This window comes from Hemiscyllium ocellatum, chromosome 8 (assembly GCF_020745735.1).
Source record: "Hemiscyllium ocellatum isolate sHemOce1 chromosome 8, sHemOce1.pat.X.cur, whole genome shotgun sequence".
Classification (NCBI taxonomy): Eukaryota; Metazoa; Chordata; class Chondrichthyes; order Orectolobiformes; family Hemiscylliidae; genus Hemiscyllium; species Hemiscyllium ocellatum.
Genome location: NC_083408.1, coordinates 13,991,370 through 14,011,873, shown reverse-complemented (window position 1 = coordinate 14,011,873; position 20,504 = coordinate 13,991,370). Strand labels below are relative to the sequence as shown.

General features: G+C 41.3%; 1 protein-coding gene across 1 annotated transcript; it reads left to right on the top strand.

Moving 5' to 3' along the window:
• Positions 1-2,168: 2,168 nt before the first annotated feature.
• On the top strand, positions 2,169-6,065 carry LOC132818029 (probable G-protein coupled receptor 139). Its single transcript, XM_060828636.1, has 2 exons — positions 2,169-2,238; positions 5,164-6,065. Exons 1-2 carry the CDS (start codon positions 2,169-2,171, stop codon positions 6,063-6,065), a joined length of 972 nt encoding a protein of 323 aa, XP_060684619.1.
• The last annotated feature ends 14,439 nt before the right edge of the window (positions 6,066-20,504 follow it).

The following is a 20,504-nucleotide window of genomic DNA, read 5'->3' as shown; positions in this document are numbered from 1 at the left end:
AGTGTCTAGATTATCAATGCATTTCCAATGGACCTCCATTACACGGAAACATGCGAATTCTTCCATTGTTACCCATTGTGGAAGAGGCCTGCTTTGAGAATTTTTTTCTGAGCCATCGAGAACCCAGGACTACGCTGCATAAACGACAGATGGGGACAAAAGAATGACACACTGTCTTTGTAACATTTCTCGCCACCAACCTTCTGGGAGACCAATTGCATCACGAAAACAAAACCCTAAGTTTTTTTTTCCAAGATTGTCTAATGCAAGCTGTCAGTGTGGACAATGTTCTAATATAAAATAAGGACTTGTGGCAGCTATGTCTCTGCAACGAATACCAGGTTATACTTGTTCATTTCCTTGTGTGCTTACATGTTCACTGTCTTCTTTACAAGTTTCTTGTGGGTTGATACCAACCGTTTAATTTTGACTACTCATTAATTTTTAATGTATCGCTTCATCAGTCAAGTTACACTCACGTTTGCAATTTCTGGCCATCAGGTCACTTACAGTTAATTATGTTTGTCATAATGATTTTGCCTTTGCTGAATTGTTGATCTTCACTATTTATACAACCTTCATTACGACCCTAAACTTGTTGAGACATGGATTTTTGGCAGAGCTCAGGTGCCGTGTCCAGAATGGGGCAGCTTCCAATTTATGCCAGAGTTGGCCACATGGCCAAGGAGTTGGAACCAATTCCTGCCACACACAATCTTTGAAGTGTTCATTAATTTTTCTTTTCTGTTGCTCCACCCCCATCTCTCACCTGCTTCTTCACTTGATGCCTGATCTTCAGTTTGCCCGTCTATCATTGACGAGTTGGCCCAACACGGTCCATTGATTCAGCCACACAGACTTACAGTCACTTTTTTTGCTGCAGTGTTCTTCCCGCTGAATGTACTTATCCTAATGTCACTGCCTTTTTAAAATGTTCTTTTCACGTGGACGATCTCCTAAAATTGGGACGTAATTGTCAGGTATTAGTGAACTAGAGATGTCTATTTCCATTTCAACGTGACTGATAATGAGGCTGCATGACCATTTACTCATCAGAAATGCATTAGAATCAGAGCAATGTTAGAGCAGTCCATTTGAACCATCGAGTCCACAAAGACCCTCGAACAAGCATCCCAGGTCGAGCACCCCCTACCCCAGCCGTCTGCACATATCATGGTCAATCCACCTAAGCTGGAAATGGATGAGGACAATGTGCCAATTTCACGCAGATAGTTATCCTAGGGTGGAATGAAAAATTGGCCGTGGTAAAATATGGCAGCAATGCTAACTGCTGAGTGACTGATTCGCACTAAGCCATTGCTCACTCGAAGTCACCCATCCATGTCAATGGAACAAAAACATTACATGCAGCATGCATTTATGACTGAGTATACTTTGCAGTAAATCTATCTTTATTGTTAGCACATAAATGATTTTTCTTTCATGTAAATATTTTAACATCTCGGTCGCTGTTCACGTTGCTTTTTTTTCTCTTCCTGAGTTCTTAGCACAACAACTGTGATATTTTTGATAAGTGACGCTAATTGTACCGTTGTTAATGTCTTCTTTCTAAGCCATATTCAGTTATTGTTCCACCTGACAAAAGCTCTGCCGGTAGTAGGGACGACAATTTACTGGCTCTTCCTGCATTTGTGGTTGAACTCAAGCAAAGAAGAATACTTTAGTTCCAGCATTCCACCGAGATTTGCATGGCGAAAACCCAAGATGACGTCCCCACTTAGCTAACACTAATTTCATATACGTCAGTAATAAAGCAATTAAATTTTTAAAGTAAATAAGACAAACACTCTTACAAGTAAACCCAATACGTGAACCAATCCAAAACTTAAAAAAAAACAAATACTCGAATTGATAAGGTAGACGAGTTTAGAGATAGGCAATTCAACCATCAGCAGCTCCGCTGATGGAGATAGAAAGCCAGGTTTGTTAAGACGAGGGACTCACAGAATCATTCTCTCCTCTCAATCATTCATTTTGCCAATGATACCAACTGGAGGCAAGCAAAGGCAAATCGATCTGTTTGTTCAATGACCTGTAAATACTGTGCATTTTGTCAGTTAGTTGTCCCTCCAGACACTCTGACTCAGAATAAAATTGAACGTTGCAAGCAGCTGAGGTACGCAGTTTCAACGGTTTCTGAAAGGACGATGCATGAGCCTGCTGTTGGCCCCTTGTCTGCCATTTGCTATACCATTCTCGCTGTTGTCGGCACTGCTGGTGAGTAATAAATGGCAGAGTTTTTGTTTTCGGAGATAACCGGAACATGTCTCTCTTCCTTTTCAATTAATAACAGACCTGGAGTTGGGAGACACGTTCTGTAAGCTGGACAATGAAATTTTCGTCGTTCAGCGTAAAATCCCTTCTCGTCCTCTGTTGATCGTTCAGGAAAGCGATTCTTCCCTTTTTTCAACTTCATAGAACAGCCCAGTGAATGTTTTTCATCGTGACTAACCTACGAAACGTCCGAGAAAGCTTTCCAGTTCAAGGGAAGTTAGAGATGGACAAGAAATGCTAAACTTACCTGTGATGCTGAAGTTCCATGATCCTTTCTTTTTCTGTTTTTTTTTCTTATTTAACTGCTTTCTGGTGAATTGTGGTGAATCGCATATTTTTGCATGATAGAGCATTAGTAGATAATATATGTTTTTACGTTCCTAGAAATATGATCAAATAGATTGCTGGTCTATGAAACATTATGTATAGTATCACACAAACGCTGGTAATTCATATCATTGTACGTAATGTTTAATTCTCACACAACAGATTTCTATTTAATCTCACTCTCATTCCATTTGGAAAGGTAACCAAACCCAGTGTTTCTGTCTAGCAGGTGTCTTGCAAAACTTCACAGAATCATAGAATACTTACAGTATGGAAAAAGGCCAGTCGGCCCACCAATTCATCACCTGAACGAATTGATACTATTTTTCATGCTGTAACGTGATAAAAAGGGAAGCTTGATAGAAGGATGGATTGTTCGCATTACGTGAAAACACTTTTCATGTTGTATCTATTCAAATCGCATTCATTAATTTTCATGAAGTCTTTGAAAAAGTCTAATTGGACCCGTTATGTTGTTGTAGTAAAAAGTGAGGTCTGCAGATGCTGGAGATCAGAGCTGAAAATGTGCTGCTGGTTAAAGCGCAGCAGGTCAGGCAGCACCCAAGGAACAGGAAATTCGATGTTTCGGGCTACAGCCCTTCATCAGGAATGAGGAAAGTGTGTCCAGCAGGCTAAGATAAAGGTAGGGAGGAGGGACGTGGGGGAGGGGCGATGGAGATGTGATAGGTGGAAGGAGGTCAAGGTGAGGGTGATAGGCTGGAGTGGGGTGGAGGCTGAGAGGTCAGGAAGAAAATTGCAGGCTAGGAGGGAATCTACTGAGACAAGGTTGGGGGAGGGGAAATGAGGAAACTGGAGAAATCTGAGTTCATCCCTTGTGATTGGAGGGTTCCAGGCGGAAGATGAGGTGCTCTTCCTCCAACCGTTGTGTTGTTATGTTCTGGCGATGGAGGAGTCCAAGGACCTGCATGTCCTTGGTGGAATGGGAGGGTGAGTTAAAGTGTTGAGCCACGGGGTGGTTGGATTTGTTGGACCAGGCATCCCAGAGGTGTTCCCTGAAGCATTCCGCAAGTAGGCTGCCCATCTCCCCAATATGGAAGAGGCCACATCGGGTGCAGCAGATGCAATAGATGATGTGTGTGGAGGTGCAGGTGAATTTGTGGCGGATATGAAAGAATCCCTTGGGGGCTTGGAGAGAAGTAAGGGAGGAGGTGAGGGCGCAAGTTTTGCATTTCCTGCGGTTGCAGGGGAAGTTGCCGGGAGTGGAGGTTGGGTTGGTGGGGATTGTGGACCTGACAAGGGAGTCACGAAGGGAGTGGTCTTTGCAGAACGCTGGTAGGGGAGGGGAGAGAAATATATCCCTGGTGGTAGGGTCCGTTTGGAGGTGGCGGAAATGACGGCGGATGATACGCTGTATACGGAGGTTGGTGGGGTGGTAGGTGAGAACCGGTGGGATTCTGTCCTGGTGGCGGTTGGAGGGGCGGGACTCAAGGGCGGAGGTGCCGGAAGTGGAGGAGATGCGGTGGAGGGCATCGTCGATCACGTCTGGGGGCAATCTGCGGTCCTTGAAGAAAGTGGCCATCTGTACTGTACGGTATTGGAACTGGTCCTCCTGAGAGCAGATGCGACGGAGACGAAGGAATTGGGAATATGGGATGACGTTTTTACAGGGGGCAGGGTGGGAGGAGGTGTGGACCCGGTAGCTGTGGTGGCGGAGTTATAGTCCAGGTAGCTGTGGGGGAGGAGGTGTTATGTTGTTTGCTATGTTTGAATCATAGATTGTTTATTCTTTCGAAGTCATTGATTCTGCCATCCTTGCTACGTTATCTGTCTCTTGGTACTGTTCCGATATTATCTTGTTTTGAGGGTTTTTTTTGTGTTTGGATGGTCACTAATGCGTTCCTGCAAGAATGTTGATCAAGACCAATCTCTGCATCCAAGTCTAACTACCTACAGAATTCTGATGAAAATCTCCAATATATATTACATTTAAACACTTAATTTTGTACCAATATATGTTCAACTTAGTATGCAACAATTATTTTTAAAAGCTTCACCTTGCGTGGGCCAACCATTTTCTTTCTAATTCATATATCATCAGAAATTTCATATTAAACCGCGTTTATCTGAGTTGGCTAATCAAAATCTCACGGTTGATATTCTGCTCCTATTTGGTGAGGACTAAGGCATTCTGTGATCTGTTTTGAAGAATATGATTTGAGCTATATGAAATGCTTCTACAGTTAAAATTTCCTTTGATTGCCAGTGCGTTGAAAATATATGATCTAATAGAAACATTGTTTCATACTTAGCCATGAGCAGCAACAACAGAGCTGACATTATGCAGCACCCCAGGCGTATTGACTGAGTGATCATCGAGTGGATGTTGCGTTTATCAGTGTTTCCAGTGACAACTGTATTGGGATATGATAAACTCCACGTTCAATTGGATAAAAATAAAACATTCACATTGCAGATGGGAAATAAATATATCATGATAGTTTCTGTACAAGCTTGAATCGGGAATTGGTTGTTAACTTGAGTCAGATTTGTAAACGTTCTCTCTGATTTGGTCCCTCGCAGCCAATTTGGTGGCGATTATAATCCTATGCCGAGGACAGTGTGGACTTTCTCGATGTATCACCTGCTACTCAGTGGCGATAGCAGTGTCAGATTTTTTTGTCATCATCTTTGCAGTTATCCTCAACCGGATCATTCGCCTCTGCTTTAACTATAGTCTGATTTCTACCACTCCCGGATGTAGATTCAGCACTGTGCTAGTCTATGTTACGCAGGATTGTTCAGTTTGGCTGACATTGACCTTCACCATCAACCGCTTTATCGCCATCTGCTGTCAGAGTCTGAAGCTCAGATACTACACTGAGAAATCTGCATCCATGGTCAAAGGAATACTCTGTGCTTTGAGCTGCATTAAAAACATTCCTTTCTATTTCATCTACCAACCATTGTACGTGGTGGATGGGGTTCCCTGGTTCTGCGACATCAAATCAACTTTCTACACCTTACCCATCTGGCACGCCTACGACTGGCTGGACTACGTCTTAACTCTATTTCTACCATTCGTCCTCGTTTTGCTGCTCAACGCCTTGACCGTAAAATACATTCTCATTGCTATGCGAGCCCGTAAGAGACTCTTGAGCATGGAGAATGGCACTGACCAAGAGATGGTCAAACGTAGAATGTCTATTGTACTTCTCTTCACAATCTCTCTCAGCTTCCTCTGCCTGTGGGTCATGTATGTTGGACGTTTCGTCTATGTCAGAGTGACAGGCAAGGGTTACTTCACTGGTCTGGATGTCAATGACTTGCAGACTATCTTTCAAGAGACGACCAACATGTTCCAGTTACTCAGTTCTTGCAACAATTTCTTCATATACGCAGGGTGCCAGCACAAGTTCAGAAAGAAACTGCAGAAAGTGCTGACTTCTCCCTTCAACGCCATCATTGGTTTCATTAAACAGTGAAGAAAAATGTCATGTGTTACTATGAATCAATGAGCAGTACTCTCTTCCATTTTCTCCCTAGAGTCAGATTTCATGCATTCACCCAGGCAAAATTGAGACATTTGGACCCATTGGCAAATATCAGTACTTTCCTGTTGTGAATTCTGAGCTATTAGCCATGCTGTCTTTTTGGATGGCATGCTGAAACATGAGTGCGTCCATTCTTGCTGTTGCTGGGTATAATATTTCAATGTTTGTATTCCAAAAAGGACTAGTTATTTTATCCCTGTCGTCTTTGGCTAACATTTGTCTATCTTATGTTTGGACTGAAAACAGTTTACTGCTTGATTATACCAATTTTGTTCTGGAATCGCCTATTGTTCGCCTTTGAGGTGGTGAACGATGCTGCAAGAAATAATTTTTTTCTTTCTTACTTTCTTTTGTACTTTCTTTCTTCCTATCTTTCTTTCTGTTTTTGTTTATTGTCCATGCAATGGGAAGAAGACAAAATGACATTAATTCTGAAGATGCCTGGAATCTCCGAAAAAGAGAGTAATGACAATGATGAAAGCCAAATTGAAATGAAAAGTATTTGTTAAAATTCGTTTGAAATGTACCAGATGTACCAGCTCTTCTGAAAGCAAAGGTCAAAAGAGATGAGAAATCCGAAAACAATTTTTCAGAATTGAAGAAACCTCTGAGAGAAACCTTACAAAAAAGAATGCTGGTGAAATATCGTATGTCAGGTACCATAACAGGAGATAGAAATAGACATAATTTTTAGTTCAGAATAAGTATCATAACAGGAGATAGAAATAGACATAAGTTTTAGTCCAGAATAATTTATCTTCAGATCGATGTCCTTACCCCAAACAAACACTAAGGATTTCTTGTGGGTGGATTCTATCTACAAAGAAATCCTAACTGTTTGGGGTTTCGACTTTGCCATCAAATTGTAGAAGAGATGTCATGCTTTGAAGTCATTAAACTGAATGTTGATATCTGGCTGTAAAGTGCTGAAAAATCCTTAAATTCCTTGCTAACTCTACTTCTGCCAATTCATAAAAATATTCACATTTGGTTACCGGAAATCCTGAAGAAATCTCACGTTTGACTTACAACGTTAGCTCTATTTCGGGGTTCACAGATGCAGTGTCTCCAGCATTCTGATTTCTGTATTCTGTATTCGAGTTTTGCGGCGAGATTGAATGTTTCCACTTGCCATCAGAAGCTTTCTGAAAGCACAATACGCTGCAAACACAGTGATCCCGAACAACATTTCTGCACCGAAACTGAAAATCTTTGCTCCAAAATCAGAGGTCACCCGAAATCAGATTTTAATTCAACAGGTTTATTTGAAATCTAAAGATTTCACAGCGCTGCTTCTTCAAAAGTGGTAATCTTGTGATTTTAAATAAACCAGCTGGACTATAACCTGGAATCATGCGAATTCTGACCTTAAGAATTCAATTCCAACACCGGCACCTCCACATCATGTGTTTCAGAAATTGTGTTTGAAGCAATTACGTCCCAGTACAACTGTGATAATGCCAATGGTTGAACAACATGGCAAAATTCACAGCGAAGTCTGTATTCAAAATTCAGAGCACTGCAGCTTCATCGATTGCAGTCCCTTCTGCTAACTTTCGATTATTTATTATCCATGGAACAGCATACGACATTGCAATCAACAACATTTCTTATGCATTAACCTAACTAAAGATGTTCAGGATGGCTGCTACTGGGACGACTCAATAATGTTACCCTCATTGAATCGCCACGACTAATATCCTACCTGTTACCATTAATGAGAAACGATATTCCATAGATAAGCACAGTGGCGAAAAGATCAGGTGATAGGCTAGGAACACTGCAGCGAGAAACTCACTTCCTTCGTCCCCAGTCATCAACATGGGATCCCAATATCCTTTTCCACCGCCATACGTAAACATATCCCATTCTCTTGCGCGGTACACCCGCTGGCTTGCTTTCCAGACTGGTTTCCCCATTGACCTATGTATCAATAGGTTGTATCAAGCAGCTAATTGTTCTCGGAACTGTATGGTCAGAGCCAGCAGAAGGCAAGGCAGAAGAGCTGCATTCACATTCACCTTGGCGTCCTCTGCACGGTTTTCATCTTTGAAGAGAGTAATTTTGTTGTGCAGGATTGCAATGTCATAATCTGATTTTTTTTTTCAACCGATGTCCTGCAAGACGTTAAGCAACAGGCTGATATATACTGGAGCCGGCCTCGCGGAGTTGAGCTGCAGCGAAGGAATGGCACTCATTGTACTATCATTCAGTTTGTCTGATTCCAGAATCCGGCAAGTAATGCCAAATTGTTTCTGGCAGGATTTGTTCATGGTCTTGACTTGAAAAGACATGATTCAAACCATGAGAATACACTTTACTGAAGGGGGTCATAAGATAACGCAGTGAATGTAAATGAAATGATGTAAAGTTCCTGCAAGTATGAACCGAAACTAAAGTAAGTACACGAATAGAAAAGTATTTACAGTTTATAGGGAAATCTGCGCTTTCACTGTTTTTCAAAGTGAGTACAATTCAAGTGAGGCGGTGATAGTGAATAGTTCTAGTTGTTGTGCTTGTGGATATTACCATTTATGGCCATGCCCCTTCTATCATCAAAACACGGCAGGCTCTGTGGTGAATGGCATACCATCAATACGATCAGTGGTGAAATGGCTAATGGGTCGAATTATGGACCTGGCGATGATAAGGTTGTTTTTGATCTCGTTCACATGCGTTTTGCAAACATTGACTTGCCATTTCACAAACTGACCCAACCACAGCCGGTAATAAAATAGAGAAATCCAGATTGATAATCCTTTGATCCCGTTGGGTCAGCGCTGGTCAAAAGCCACCGCCTGACTATTCGAATCACATTGTCCTTCATTTCGCTCCTAGTTTTGTATGCGTTAACATTACAAATGTGTATGTACATAATTAAACATTATGAAGATTTCAGGCTCTGCAACTCAAAATGATAGTTACTTCCAGATTCCTACCACCAGCCATGTGTGAGATTTTCCCTCACATATTGTCTGACGCCTTCAACTTACCGGAAAGATCATTGGTTAAAAAAAGTTTGAAAAAATTCCGTCCGTCCATATTCTAACCTCAACCATGGACAAAATCTGATGCTTCGAAGCTGAGTAAATACACCCCACGGTTCTGTTCCCAAGGGAATAAACGCAGTTTAATTTTGAAATTCATGGATGACTCAGGTTTGTTAAAAATCTTCATATTGAAGTACAAGACGGAGTGCCAGACGCAGGAGATTCATTCCATCCACGAGAAACTGCCATTGAAGGAGATTATGGCTTATCTGATGATCATCCTGTCCTGGTTTCAGTGTTTCCCCAAAATTCTTGGTTGCCATACTGATTAAAAGTCTGTCTATTTGATCTTAAGCAATCTTGACAGCGCTCTGTGTTAAAGAATTCCACAGATATACGATTCCCACTCCTCTCGCCGAAGAGAAGGAATTATTCCTCATTTTTGTCGGAAATGGATGCAACTTTGTACTGAAATTATTTCCTGTCGTCCCAGACTCTCTGTTTCCTGGTTTAAGTTTGTCTTTAACAACTGTATGTCACGTTCTTTTCTTATTCTGCCGTTTCTCATGCCCATTCTCCGAGTCACTATTAATTTGTCCTTTTCTTTTCCCCCTTTATATTTATGCGTTGCTTATTCCTACACCTCTGTGTCAATGCCTCGCTTCACTTCACCTCTCTGTAAATCATTGTCGTCTCTCCGTGGTAGTTTTCTTTTGCCCTGCAGTTATTGTAAAGAGGCCACACCCAATGTAGTGTGAAATTTTGAAGAGAGCTTTGATCTGTTTGTCACTCAAGAATTTCAGAATAAAGATAGTCGACAGTTGCTGTCATGTCTCGCACAGGACGACCATTGGCAATGTCCCAAGTGGCAGCATGTGAAGAGACACACATAATGGTGCTATCGATAACTAGATTACAATTGCATAATTGAAAAGGAAACAGTGATGCAAATTTGAAATTATTGTTCGTGATCCCAAGCGATTTGTTTAGTCAACAATTTCCTGAGCAATTCAGTTCAAATTTGAACTTACCACTGACCTTAGTCAACAGTGAAAACACCAACTCACTGCCCTTTGTTGGTAAGCATTTAAAACACATCTTTTAAGCTTTTTAAACCTTTGGTGCAATTCAACATTTTAACATATTTGGCTCATAGGCAATTACTTTCTAGATTCAATTTTGTCATTTCGTTTCAGTGTGTTTTTTTTTATTTGCTGCTGGGCGACTTTTGCAACGCATTATGCACCCAAATTGAAATGCGCTATTTGGTTTGTAATCTTAGATTAGTTTTCAATATTTATTCTCGTTTACAACGATATCAAGAATCTGTCAATGATGTAGAATAAAAATGTGGGACATCATTCCGATTTGCACGGCAACACGTTGACTTACCATCAAAATATCAAAAGGGAAATCAGGAACCTAAAGAGTGGTCTGGCCTTAGATGCTCTCCATTCAGTACTTGCGAAAGGATATTATTTTTCACAGCGAAAGAGTTCTACATTGCGACATGATACTTGTCAATGCACTACCATCGAAGTGCTTAGAATTAAATGTTGAATATCTCGAGGTAATCAGTGAAATGTGGCCTTTTTTTCTCGATGCATGAAGGTGGGCAAAGCTCTGTCAGATACCTAGTAACGCTTCACTGCTGTTACAAATAACAACAGTATTACAGTAGGTCATAAATGTCTGTGATAACTGTGAGAATGAAAACAAACGGAACTTGTGGTCGGGAATAGTGCAAACATAAAGATCTATGATTTTTGTGGTAGCTGTCAGTCGTGAACAGAGCAAATGTCGCGGAGAGAAAGAGAATTCAAGCGCGAGGTCTGTGATTACCCCAACCCTACTCGGTGTTCCAGCCACTGAGAAGAAATGAAATGGAAATGGTTTGAAGGGTTTGTGTTTCAGGTGGGAGTGAAAGACTTAAAAGGGATCCAAAGGATGCTATTTTAACGTAGACAGTGTGCATGTCCAGAACCAGCTGCTGGAGGAGATATTGGAAGCGTTTACAATTACGATAATTCAAAGTTATGTGGAAGGACACATGAATAGGACAGGTTTAAAAGAGAAATGAGCCAAATTTGTGGCAAATGGGACAAGCTGAATTTAACGTATCTTGATGACATAGGCAATTTGGATTGAAACACCTGTTTCTGTGTTGTATAACTCGATCAGCCTGGATCAGGATGGTCGAATATGTTCCACTGAATGAGTACGTCTGACCTTATCCAGGTAAACGTCTTCCAAAGAGCTAAGTCTTCTGTCACCTTCCTCAGCCTTACATCAGGCTACTAACTGCCAGACATTATCGCCGACATGTTGCTGATAATACTGCTTGTACTGTTTGAGAATAAAAACTAGACACTACTCATTTAAATTTCATTGAATTTACACCAAGACAGCCTAGACAGCTATTGTAATGAAACTAATGTAAACTGGTGCGGGTTGTGATGAGATCTGCATATATTATTGGAAATTTTATGAACAGATGTTTACATAGAGTCATTCAGATCGACACATGTTCAGGTAATTTCCATTTAACCTTCGAGTCTTTAGTTCCACTGCCATTGCCCGTGGACTATGTACAGATAGTGGAACCAAACCCTTTATGATTTTAAGGTCCATTGTTTTAGCGGGAATCAGGAGAGCGCGAACCAACAGGCAGCCGAGAAGGTAAGGTTGAACATAAAATACTTACAGCAGAGTGAAGGATGAACAGGAAGGAATAGCCACGGGGACTGCTGGGTAAGCTCAAGAATATATTCAGGCAGTGGCTACACACGAGTGAATGCACATGTACAGTCTCCAAACCCCTCCTCTTCTAGCCAAACAGAAAATTACTGCCTGGGCGGTTGGTAAGTTAGGGTTGTTTTCTTTATCACTTTGGCAATTTAAGCTGAAGGAGAGAAAGCTGGGGCAGTTACATGCTACTCTTGCGGATATGAGCAGAAACGTTCATCACTAGTATCCGGTTGACTTCACCTGGGAACTGCAGTAAACTTCAGCTCGTCATAGCTCCCTCAAAGGAAATTGGAGCTGGAACTGAAGAAATATTGCAACAGTCGGAACGTTGAGGATGTGACAGAGTGAGGTTGTATGGAGGTTTTCACACCTCAGTTACAGGATAAATGTATCTCTATGACGGTCAGGAGAGGGAAATGGAGGCAGGCAGTGGAGTGATCCCCTGTGACTATTCCCCTAAATAATATGTGTACTGCTTTGGATACTGTTTGGCTTTAAGACCTGCCAGTGCAAAGCCACAGATGCCTGGTCCATGGCACTGAACCTGCCAGTGTGGCTCAGCAGGGAAGGAGGATAATAGGAAAGCGATAGTGATTGTAGATTCAATCGTTAGAGGTACAGACACGAGATTCTGTGGTAACAAACGAGCTTCCTAGATTGTAAATTGCCTTTCGGGTGCCATGGCAGTGATGCTTTGGATTAAACCTAAAGAATGCTTAAGGTGGAGGGTGATCATCCATAAGGCGTGATATACAACAGTATCAATGACATTGCTAGGAAAAGTGGTGAGGCACTGAAAAGGGATTATAGGGAGTTAGATTGGACGCTAAAATGCACGACGAGTGAAGTAGTGATTTCAAGATGGCGACCAGTGCCGCGGACGAATAAGGTTGACAACAGACAACGAATGTAGTTGAATGTATGGCTGCAGAGTTGGAGTAGGAGGGATGGATTCAGATATTCGGATCAATGGGATACATTCTGGGGAATATGTGATCTGTACAAGGAGAATGGGCTACACGTGAACTGGAGGGGCACCAATATCCTGACCAGCACGATTGGTCGAGCTCTTCAGGAAATTTTAAGTTACTTTGGCGGGCTGATGGGAAACGGCGCTAAGAAACACAATAGGGGATAGGTAGTGAACAATCGGACATAGCGTGAAGATGGGTTGACAATTGATAGGGCAAAGTTGAAGTCAGTGCGATGTGTTGAGGTGGGTGTATTTTAATGCAAGTACTGTGAGGAAGAAGAGTGATAAACTTTAAGCATGAATCGAAACATGGAGGTACAATGTTGTGGCCATTACTGAGACATGGGCATCGCTGGGTCAGTAATGGTTGGACATCTTTCTTGGATTTCGATGTTTGCAAAGGAATAGGAAGCGAGGTAAATGAGGCAGGCAGTGCCATTGCAAATCACGGAAAGTATATCTGCTGTAGAAAGTGAGGTCGTCTTAGTGGGTTTGTCTAATCAGAAATTATCGCTGGAAGTCATAAAAAAGAAAGGAGAAATAGCTTTTGTTGGGAGCATTCCACAGGGCCCTCAATAATAACAGAGAGAGGGAGGAGCAGATTGGGAGGCAGACCTTGAAATGCTGCAGAAAGAACGATTTTTTTGTCATTGGTGACTTGATTTTCCCTAATATTGATTGGCACCTCCTTCACGTAAATAATTTGAATGGAACAAACTTTATCAGGTGTTTCGAGGAAGGATTTTTGTCTCAACATGTACATATGTCGAGTCGTGTTGGGGGAGCCATATTAGATCTGGTGCTTGGAAACGACTCAGGTCAGGTGTCAGGTGTCAGATCTCTCGATTGCACAGCACGTCGGCAACCTTTACTATAGTCATCGAGAGGAAAATGAGCAGGCGCTATGGAAATGTATATTTTTGAGATGGGGGGATTATAGCGCAGCCACTGTATTGCAGTAACTGTGGAGCATAAAATTGGGAGCATACGTTGTCAATGGAAATGCAGAACAGAAGTGTGAAGGTTGTCCAGGGAGAATTTGGTACGCGTGCTGAATAGGTCTACTCCATGGGTAACAAGAGATATGGAAAATCTAGTCAAGAGGAATGAGCTGTACTTAAGCAATAGATTCCTAAAGATCTCCAGCACTGAAACAGAATATTCGTGCAACGCGTCTATGTCGACTAGATATCCGAACCTAATCTAGTCCCATTTGCTAGCTAATGGCCCATATTCCTCTCAACCATTCCTATGCATTAAAGCATGCAAATCATTTTTTCAATGTTGGAGTTTACCAGTCTCCAGCATTTCCTCTATCAGTTCAGTCCATGCGCAGACTATCCTCTGTGTGAAAACACTGCCCATCGGATCCATTTATTTTTTTCCCCTCTCACCCTAAACTTATGCGCTCTAGTACTACCACCACAAGGAAAATACTTTGTATATTTACACCATCTATGCCACTCATGATTTTATAATCTTCTCTAATTCACCTTTCAGCCTTGATGCATCTGGTAAAATAGCCCCAGGCTATTCAGCCCCTCCTTCTAGCACAAATTCTGCAATCCTATCAACATCCCTGTAAATCTTTTCTGAACCCTTCCAATTTTCACAAACTCCTTCCAACTGGTGGGAGACCAGATTTGCTCACAATATTCCAACATTTACGCAAAACATGTCCTGTCCAGACTGAACATGAACTCTCAACTCCTGCACATAATGACTTGTCTAATAAAGGAAAACGTACCAAACATCTTCTTCACAATCCTATCTAACTGCAGCTCTACTTTCATAGAAAAATGAACCTGCACTCCATTGTCTCTTTGTTCAGCGCAACTTGCCAGGACGTTATCCATTAAACGCATATGTTCTGCACTGATTTGCCTTTCCAAAATGCGGCATCTCACATTTATCTAAAGTAAACTCAAAGTTTACATATGGTTGAGGACGCAAGAATCAAGCAGGGTTCTGGAAGATTACAAGGTAGTGTTAGGAATTTGTAGACGTGTACTGTATCTGTAAGGGATCTGAAACCTCTGCCTGACACAGAGAGTGTTGAAAAATTTTAACATGTAACACTTTGTTCGAAAACTAAAATCTGGACCTGCGTGGACATTGTAAACAACAAATTTAATTTCGTCCAGTCAGTTTACGTTATGTCGCACAAACCAAAATCCAATCGAATTTTAATTTTATTGTTTTGGATGACAGCAAACCAATGAGCCGGTCAGATGCTTTGTGTATAAAAATCGGATACATTGAACAGTAAGGGAGAAAAAGAAAGAACGGCAAAACACTAATAGACGGCCAGAAAACTCATTCTCTGAAAGGCACCTGTCATTAAGAAAGTTGTGCACCAGAAGACCAAACGCGAACTGGTGAAATATACAGAGGGAAGGCGGCATCCAAAGACGACAACTGATTTGGAAAATTGGTTAGCTGTAAAGTAAAGAGGTAATTTCTCGCATCAGCAATTAAAATCGGTTTCAGATCAAGGATTTGTAAACAGCTGTTGCTTAATGTTTTCTTTTGGACATGGAGAATTAAATTGTTACCTTTTTCTTTAAACAATGACATTTGATATAGTTCTTTGCCACTCGAAATTGAACAGATTTAAGCATGAGGTGAGCTTTGCTTTGTGTTGGTTTAAGTTGGCAGAACGGTGCCCCTGGCGTCATAACAGTAGCTAGGAAGAAACTGAATAGTGCACGGAGAGCAGATGGAAACTTTTATGGAAAAGCATTGTCCCGTAGAATTAAGCAAATCCCCAAGGCGTTCTACAGTTGTATGAGGAACAACAGAATGGCAAATGTAAGGGTAACGCCGAGCAGGGATAGTAGATCGAACTTGTGCCTGGAGTCAGAGGAGGTGGGTGATGTCCTTATTGAATATTTTGCTTGAGTATGACGAGTGTGAGGGACCTTGCCATTTGGGAGGACAGCGCGAAACAGATTGATACGCTCGAACAGGTTCAAATAAGAAGGAAGATCTCATGGAAATGTTGAAAAACAATACAATTGACAAATATACCGGACGAGCCGAGATATAGCCATGGTTATGACGGGAAGTGAGGGAAGAGATTGCTGAGCCTTTTTGGATGATTATTGTGTCCTCATTATCCACGATGTAATACCAGCTGTTTGGACTTTGGCAAAAGTTATTGCCCTGTTCAAGAAAGGATCTAAGGATAATCATGGGATTTCCAGACCAATAAGTCTGACGTCGGCGGTCGGCAACGTTTTGGAGATGATTCTGGGAAACAGCATTCATGATTATTTGGAAAAAGCATAGCTTGAATACAAATAGTCTTTATGGCATTGTGAGGGACAGGTCATGCCTCACAAGCCTTGCTGAATTAGTTGAGAATGTGACAAAGCACGTTAATGATCGTAGAAAACGTTATGTGGTGCGCATTGATTTTAACAAAGTGTTCAATAATTTTCCCCACGGTAAGCTCAATAATCTCAATCAGAAAGTAAGGAGCTTTTGGATACAGGGACATCTTGGCTATCTGGATACAAAATTGGCAGGCCTATAGGAAACTAAGTGTGTTTGGAAATGGAAATTATTCAGCCTGGACCAGTGTTGCTCTGCATGGACATCTGCTCTTTGCGTTTTTTTTTATCATTGACTTGGATGAGGAAGTGGAAGGGTGGGTTAGTAAGTTTGCTGATGACACGACGTTTGTTAGAATTGTGCATATTGTGGATGGCACTTGTAGTTTGCAACGGGACATTGACAAAAAGCAGAGCTGGGCTGAAAAGTGGCAGATGGATTTCAACCTGGAAAACTGTAAAGTGATTCTTTTAGAAGGTCAAATCTGAATGCAGTTCACAGGATTAAAGGCAGGATTATTGGCAGTGTGGAGGAACACATGGATATTCGGGTTGACGTCAATAGATCCCTCAAAGCTGCCACACAAGTACATAGGAATCTTAAAAATAATGTATGGTGTGTTAGCGTTTCTTATGACGGGATTGAATTTAAAGGCTGCGAGATTATGTTGCAGCTCTATAAAGCCCTGGTTAAATGACACTTGAACTATTGTGTTCAGTTTTTGTCTCCTCGTTAAAGGATGATTTGAAAGCTTTAGAGAATGTGCAGATGAGATTTACTCGGGCAGTTCTTATGAAGAAACCTTGAGGGAGCCAAGACTTTTCGTATTGGAGCGAAGGAGCATGAGTGGTGGCTTAATATTGTCGAACCACATGATGAGAGGCATAGATAGAGTGGATAGCCAGAGATTTGTTCTAAGTGGGGAGATTTCTCTCAGGAAGGGGCTTATATTTAAGGTGAATGGTGGAAGGTTTAGGAGAGATGTCAGATGCATGTTCTTTACACAGAGAGTGGTGGTTGCGTGGAATGCACTGCCAGTAGTTGCAGTAGATTTAGATATTATACGGACATTTAAGCAACATTCGGTTCGGTACATGTAAGTTAGTACAATGAAGGATGTATAGCTCGTCTAATCTTCGAGTAGGATAATCGGTCTATACAACACCGAGGGCTCAATAGCCTGTCATGTATGTACTATTATATATGCTATGTTCTATGATTGGTGCATAATGCAATGGTAACGACAGAAAATGGAATGGCTTCTAAGCTGGATCATGATCAAAGTTAAACTGTAAAATCTGAAATCGTAGGTTGATTCTTGGTACATCTCCAAAATCTGGTTATCGCAATGTTAGCGCCCGGAGAGAAGTCTGAGGGGAAAACTATTACTGCACAGTAATGTCCAGCATCACGTCAAAGGCAAGAAGCCAGGCAAATATGTATCTGCATACATTCGTGTTTTTCTATCATGAGGATTGCCTTGATCCCAGCTCAGGGCAGACGAAAATTGTTAAAGAAATCGTTTGGTCAATATAGTGGCACTTCTGCACGGAAATTAGTGACAAATTGTTTCACTCGAGCATCAGTCATTTCCAGACTGCTGCCCTTTGCGGCTAAACTAATCCACATTCCGACATTGATGTCAGAAACCATTCTCTAGGTTTAATACAGTCAGTTAGGACATTGCACCTTTCGTTGCAGGATGCCTATTGATAATGAAATGGAACATGTCAATGATGCAACGTCTCTCTCGGTAACAATTACGGATTCCGAAGTGTTTGATACCGCCACAAAGACAGGTTCTGCTTTAAAGACTGTAGATATACAAGACGGCTTTTAACCGATCATCATATCCGACGATAAAACATGATTTAAGGTATTAAAGATATGATATATAATTGATATGTTATACAACACATTATAATATACATTAATAACCCTCCCACACGCCAATCCCCAATTATGTATGTTTAAAATACCGTGAAAAATAGTGACCACACTCACAAGGTAGGAAGGGGAGAAAGTTCAGGGAGATCATGATTGAAGTGGCCGTATAATTTTGCCACACGCTGTCGTTTTCTTTGACATGTCTGCCAGAAAACTCACGACGCCGGAATTTCTAGAGAAAGCATCGCTGTCGTATGCCTACCAAACAGTGCGCCAGTTAGACTGAGGACCCAGCCTAATGTTCAAGGATTTTGTGATCTCAGCGATGAAGGGAGAGATCACAATAATTTACATGACAGCAGGAAGATGATCCAAAGACAAGTTATTTCTAAAAATGTTTTTACAGTAAATTAAAATCGGGGAAAAAATTCACATGGTCATCAACTATTCTTATTGAATGTTGTGGTTTGCTTTGATTTAATTTTACTTGTAAATTTCGGATCCTCAATATGGAGTCTGAATTCCTGATTCGTTCTGTGCTGGTTACTAACTGAAATTCTCAAAGTGGGTTTTACACTGAATCGCTTGTTCCTCTACAATGTTTTGTGTCCACAGCACAGACTTATATAGCACTGTGGGAGTGAAGAGATACAAAGTTGTTTGTTAGATGAACCAATTTGTTTCCTCAAACAGTAGTGAATTTGTCTGGGAATTTTCAAAACGTTACACCCATACAGCATACCTTTAATAAGTATCTCCTAGTTTCCATGGGAAACTGGATATACCAAAACGGAGTTGAAGAACCAGCTGAAGACTACTACAGTTAAGTATTCTCTTCATGAGAATCCTTGAACAAATAATCTTTGCCATTGTCACTGCAACAAAATGTACAGTTGATCAAATACTTGAAATGTATATAATTCAACGCAACGAAACTGGTAATTTAAACATAAAATTATCTGTCTTCATGATCGACATAATGAGTGAAGAAAATTTGGAAACACGGTGACTGTTTTAGATATTCACCAAAATAATAAAATGATTTCAAAATGATTTCAATATATTCGTGGTGATATCTTAGGGAAAGTAGACAACACAGTAGAAATGTTGCTTTGTGTATTCGAATGTATGAAAGTGGAAAATATCACCTGGACCTCACCAGGTATATCTAAGAGCATTCAGCAGCCCAGAGAAGAAATCGCAGGGGGGCCCTGTTTGATATTGTGGCTTATTGAAAGTGACGGGAGGACAGCGAATGTTGTTCCAATATTCAGTAAGGGCTGGAAAGAAAATATTGGGAGCTATAGACAAGTAATCGTTACATATGTGGTGGGTACGTTTCTTGAGAAGATTAGAATCATAGGCTCACAGAGATGTAAAGCTTGGAAACAGACCCTTCGGTCCAACCTGTCCATGCCTACCCAATATCCCAAACCAACCTAGTACCATCTACCAGCCCATATCCCTCCATAACCTTCCTATTCATATACCCATCCAAATGCCTTTTAAATGTTGCAATTGTACCAACCTCCATCATGTCGTCTGGCAGCACATTCCATATACGTACCACTCTCTGCGTGAAAAAGTTGCCCCTGACGTCTCTTTTATATCTTTCCCCACTCACCCAACACTTAATGACCTCTAGTTCTGGACTCCTCGACCCCAGGGAAAATACTTTGTCTATTTATTCTATTCATGCCCCTCAGTAAGTTCATCACTCAGCTCCGACACTCCAAGGAAAACAGCCCGAGTTGTTCAGTCTCTTCCTATAGCTCAAATATTCCAACCCTGGCAACATTCTTGTAAATCTTTTATGAACCCTTTCAGGTTTCACAACATCTTTCCGATGGGAAGGAGACCAGAATTGCATGCAGTATTCCAACAGTTGCCTAACCAATGGCTGTACATCCGCAACATGACCGCCCAACTCCTGTACTCAATACTCTGACTAATAAAGTAAAGCATACCAAACGCCTTCTTCACCATCCTATCTACTTGCGACTCCATTTTCAAGGAACTATGAGCCTGCACTCCAAGGTGTCTATGTTCAGCAACACCCCGCAGGCTTTGGGGTAGGAAAACATGCCTCAAACAATTTAAAGATTTATTTAATGAAGGTTGGCAAAGGCAGGGCGTTAGACATAGTTTATATGGATTTCAGGAATGTCTTTGATAAGTTTCCACATGGTAGAACGCATTGAATCCCGGGCGACCTCTCAGATTGGAAACAAAACTGGCTTGAGCGTAGGACGCAGAGGTTAATGTATGACTGTATGATTCTATGTTGAAACTTCCAATCTAAGAAGAATGAGCATTATGAGCAAACTTATATCAACTATGAACATCAATTAATGGGAAGAAAATGGTCATTTTGCAAGGAGCAAAACTAGTTTGCCCCTCAAATCTGACAAATGTTAGGTATCAATCATGCCTCTT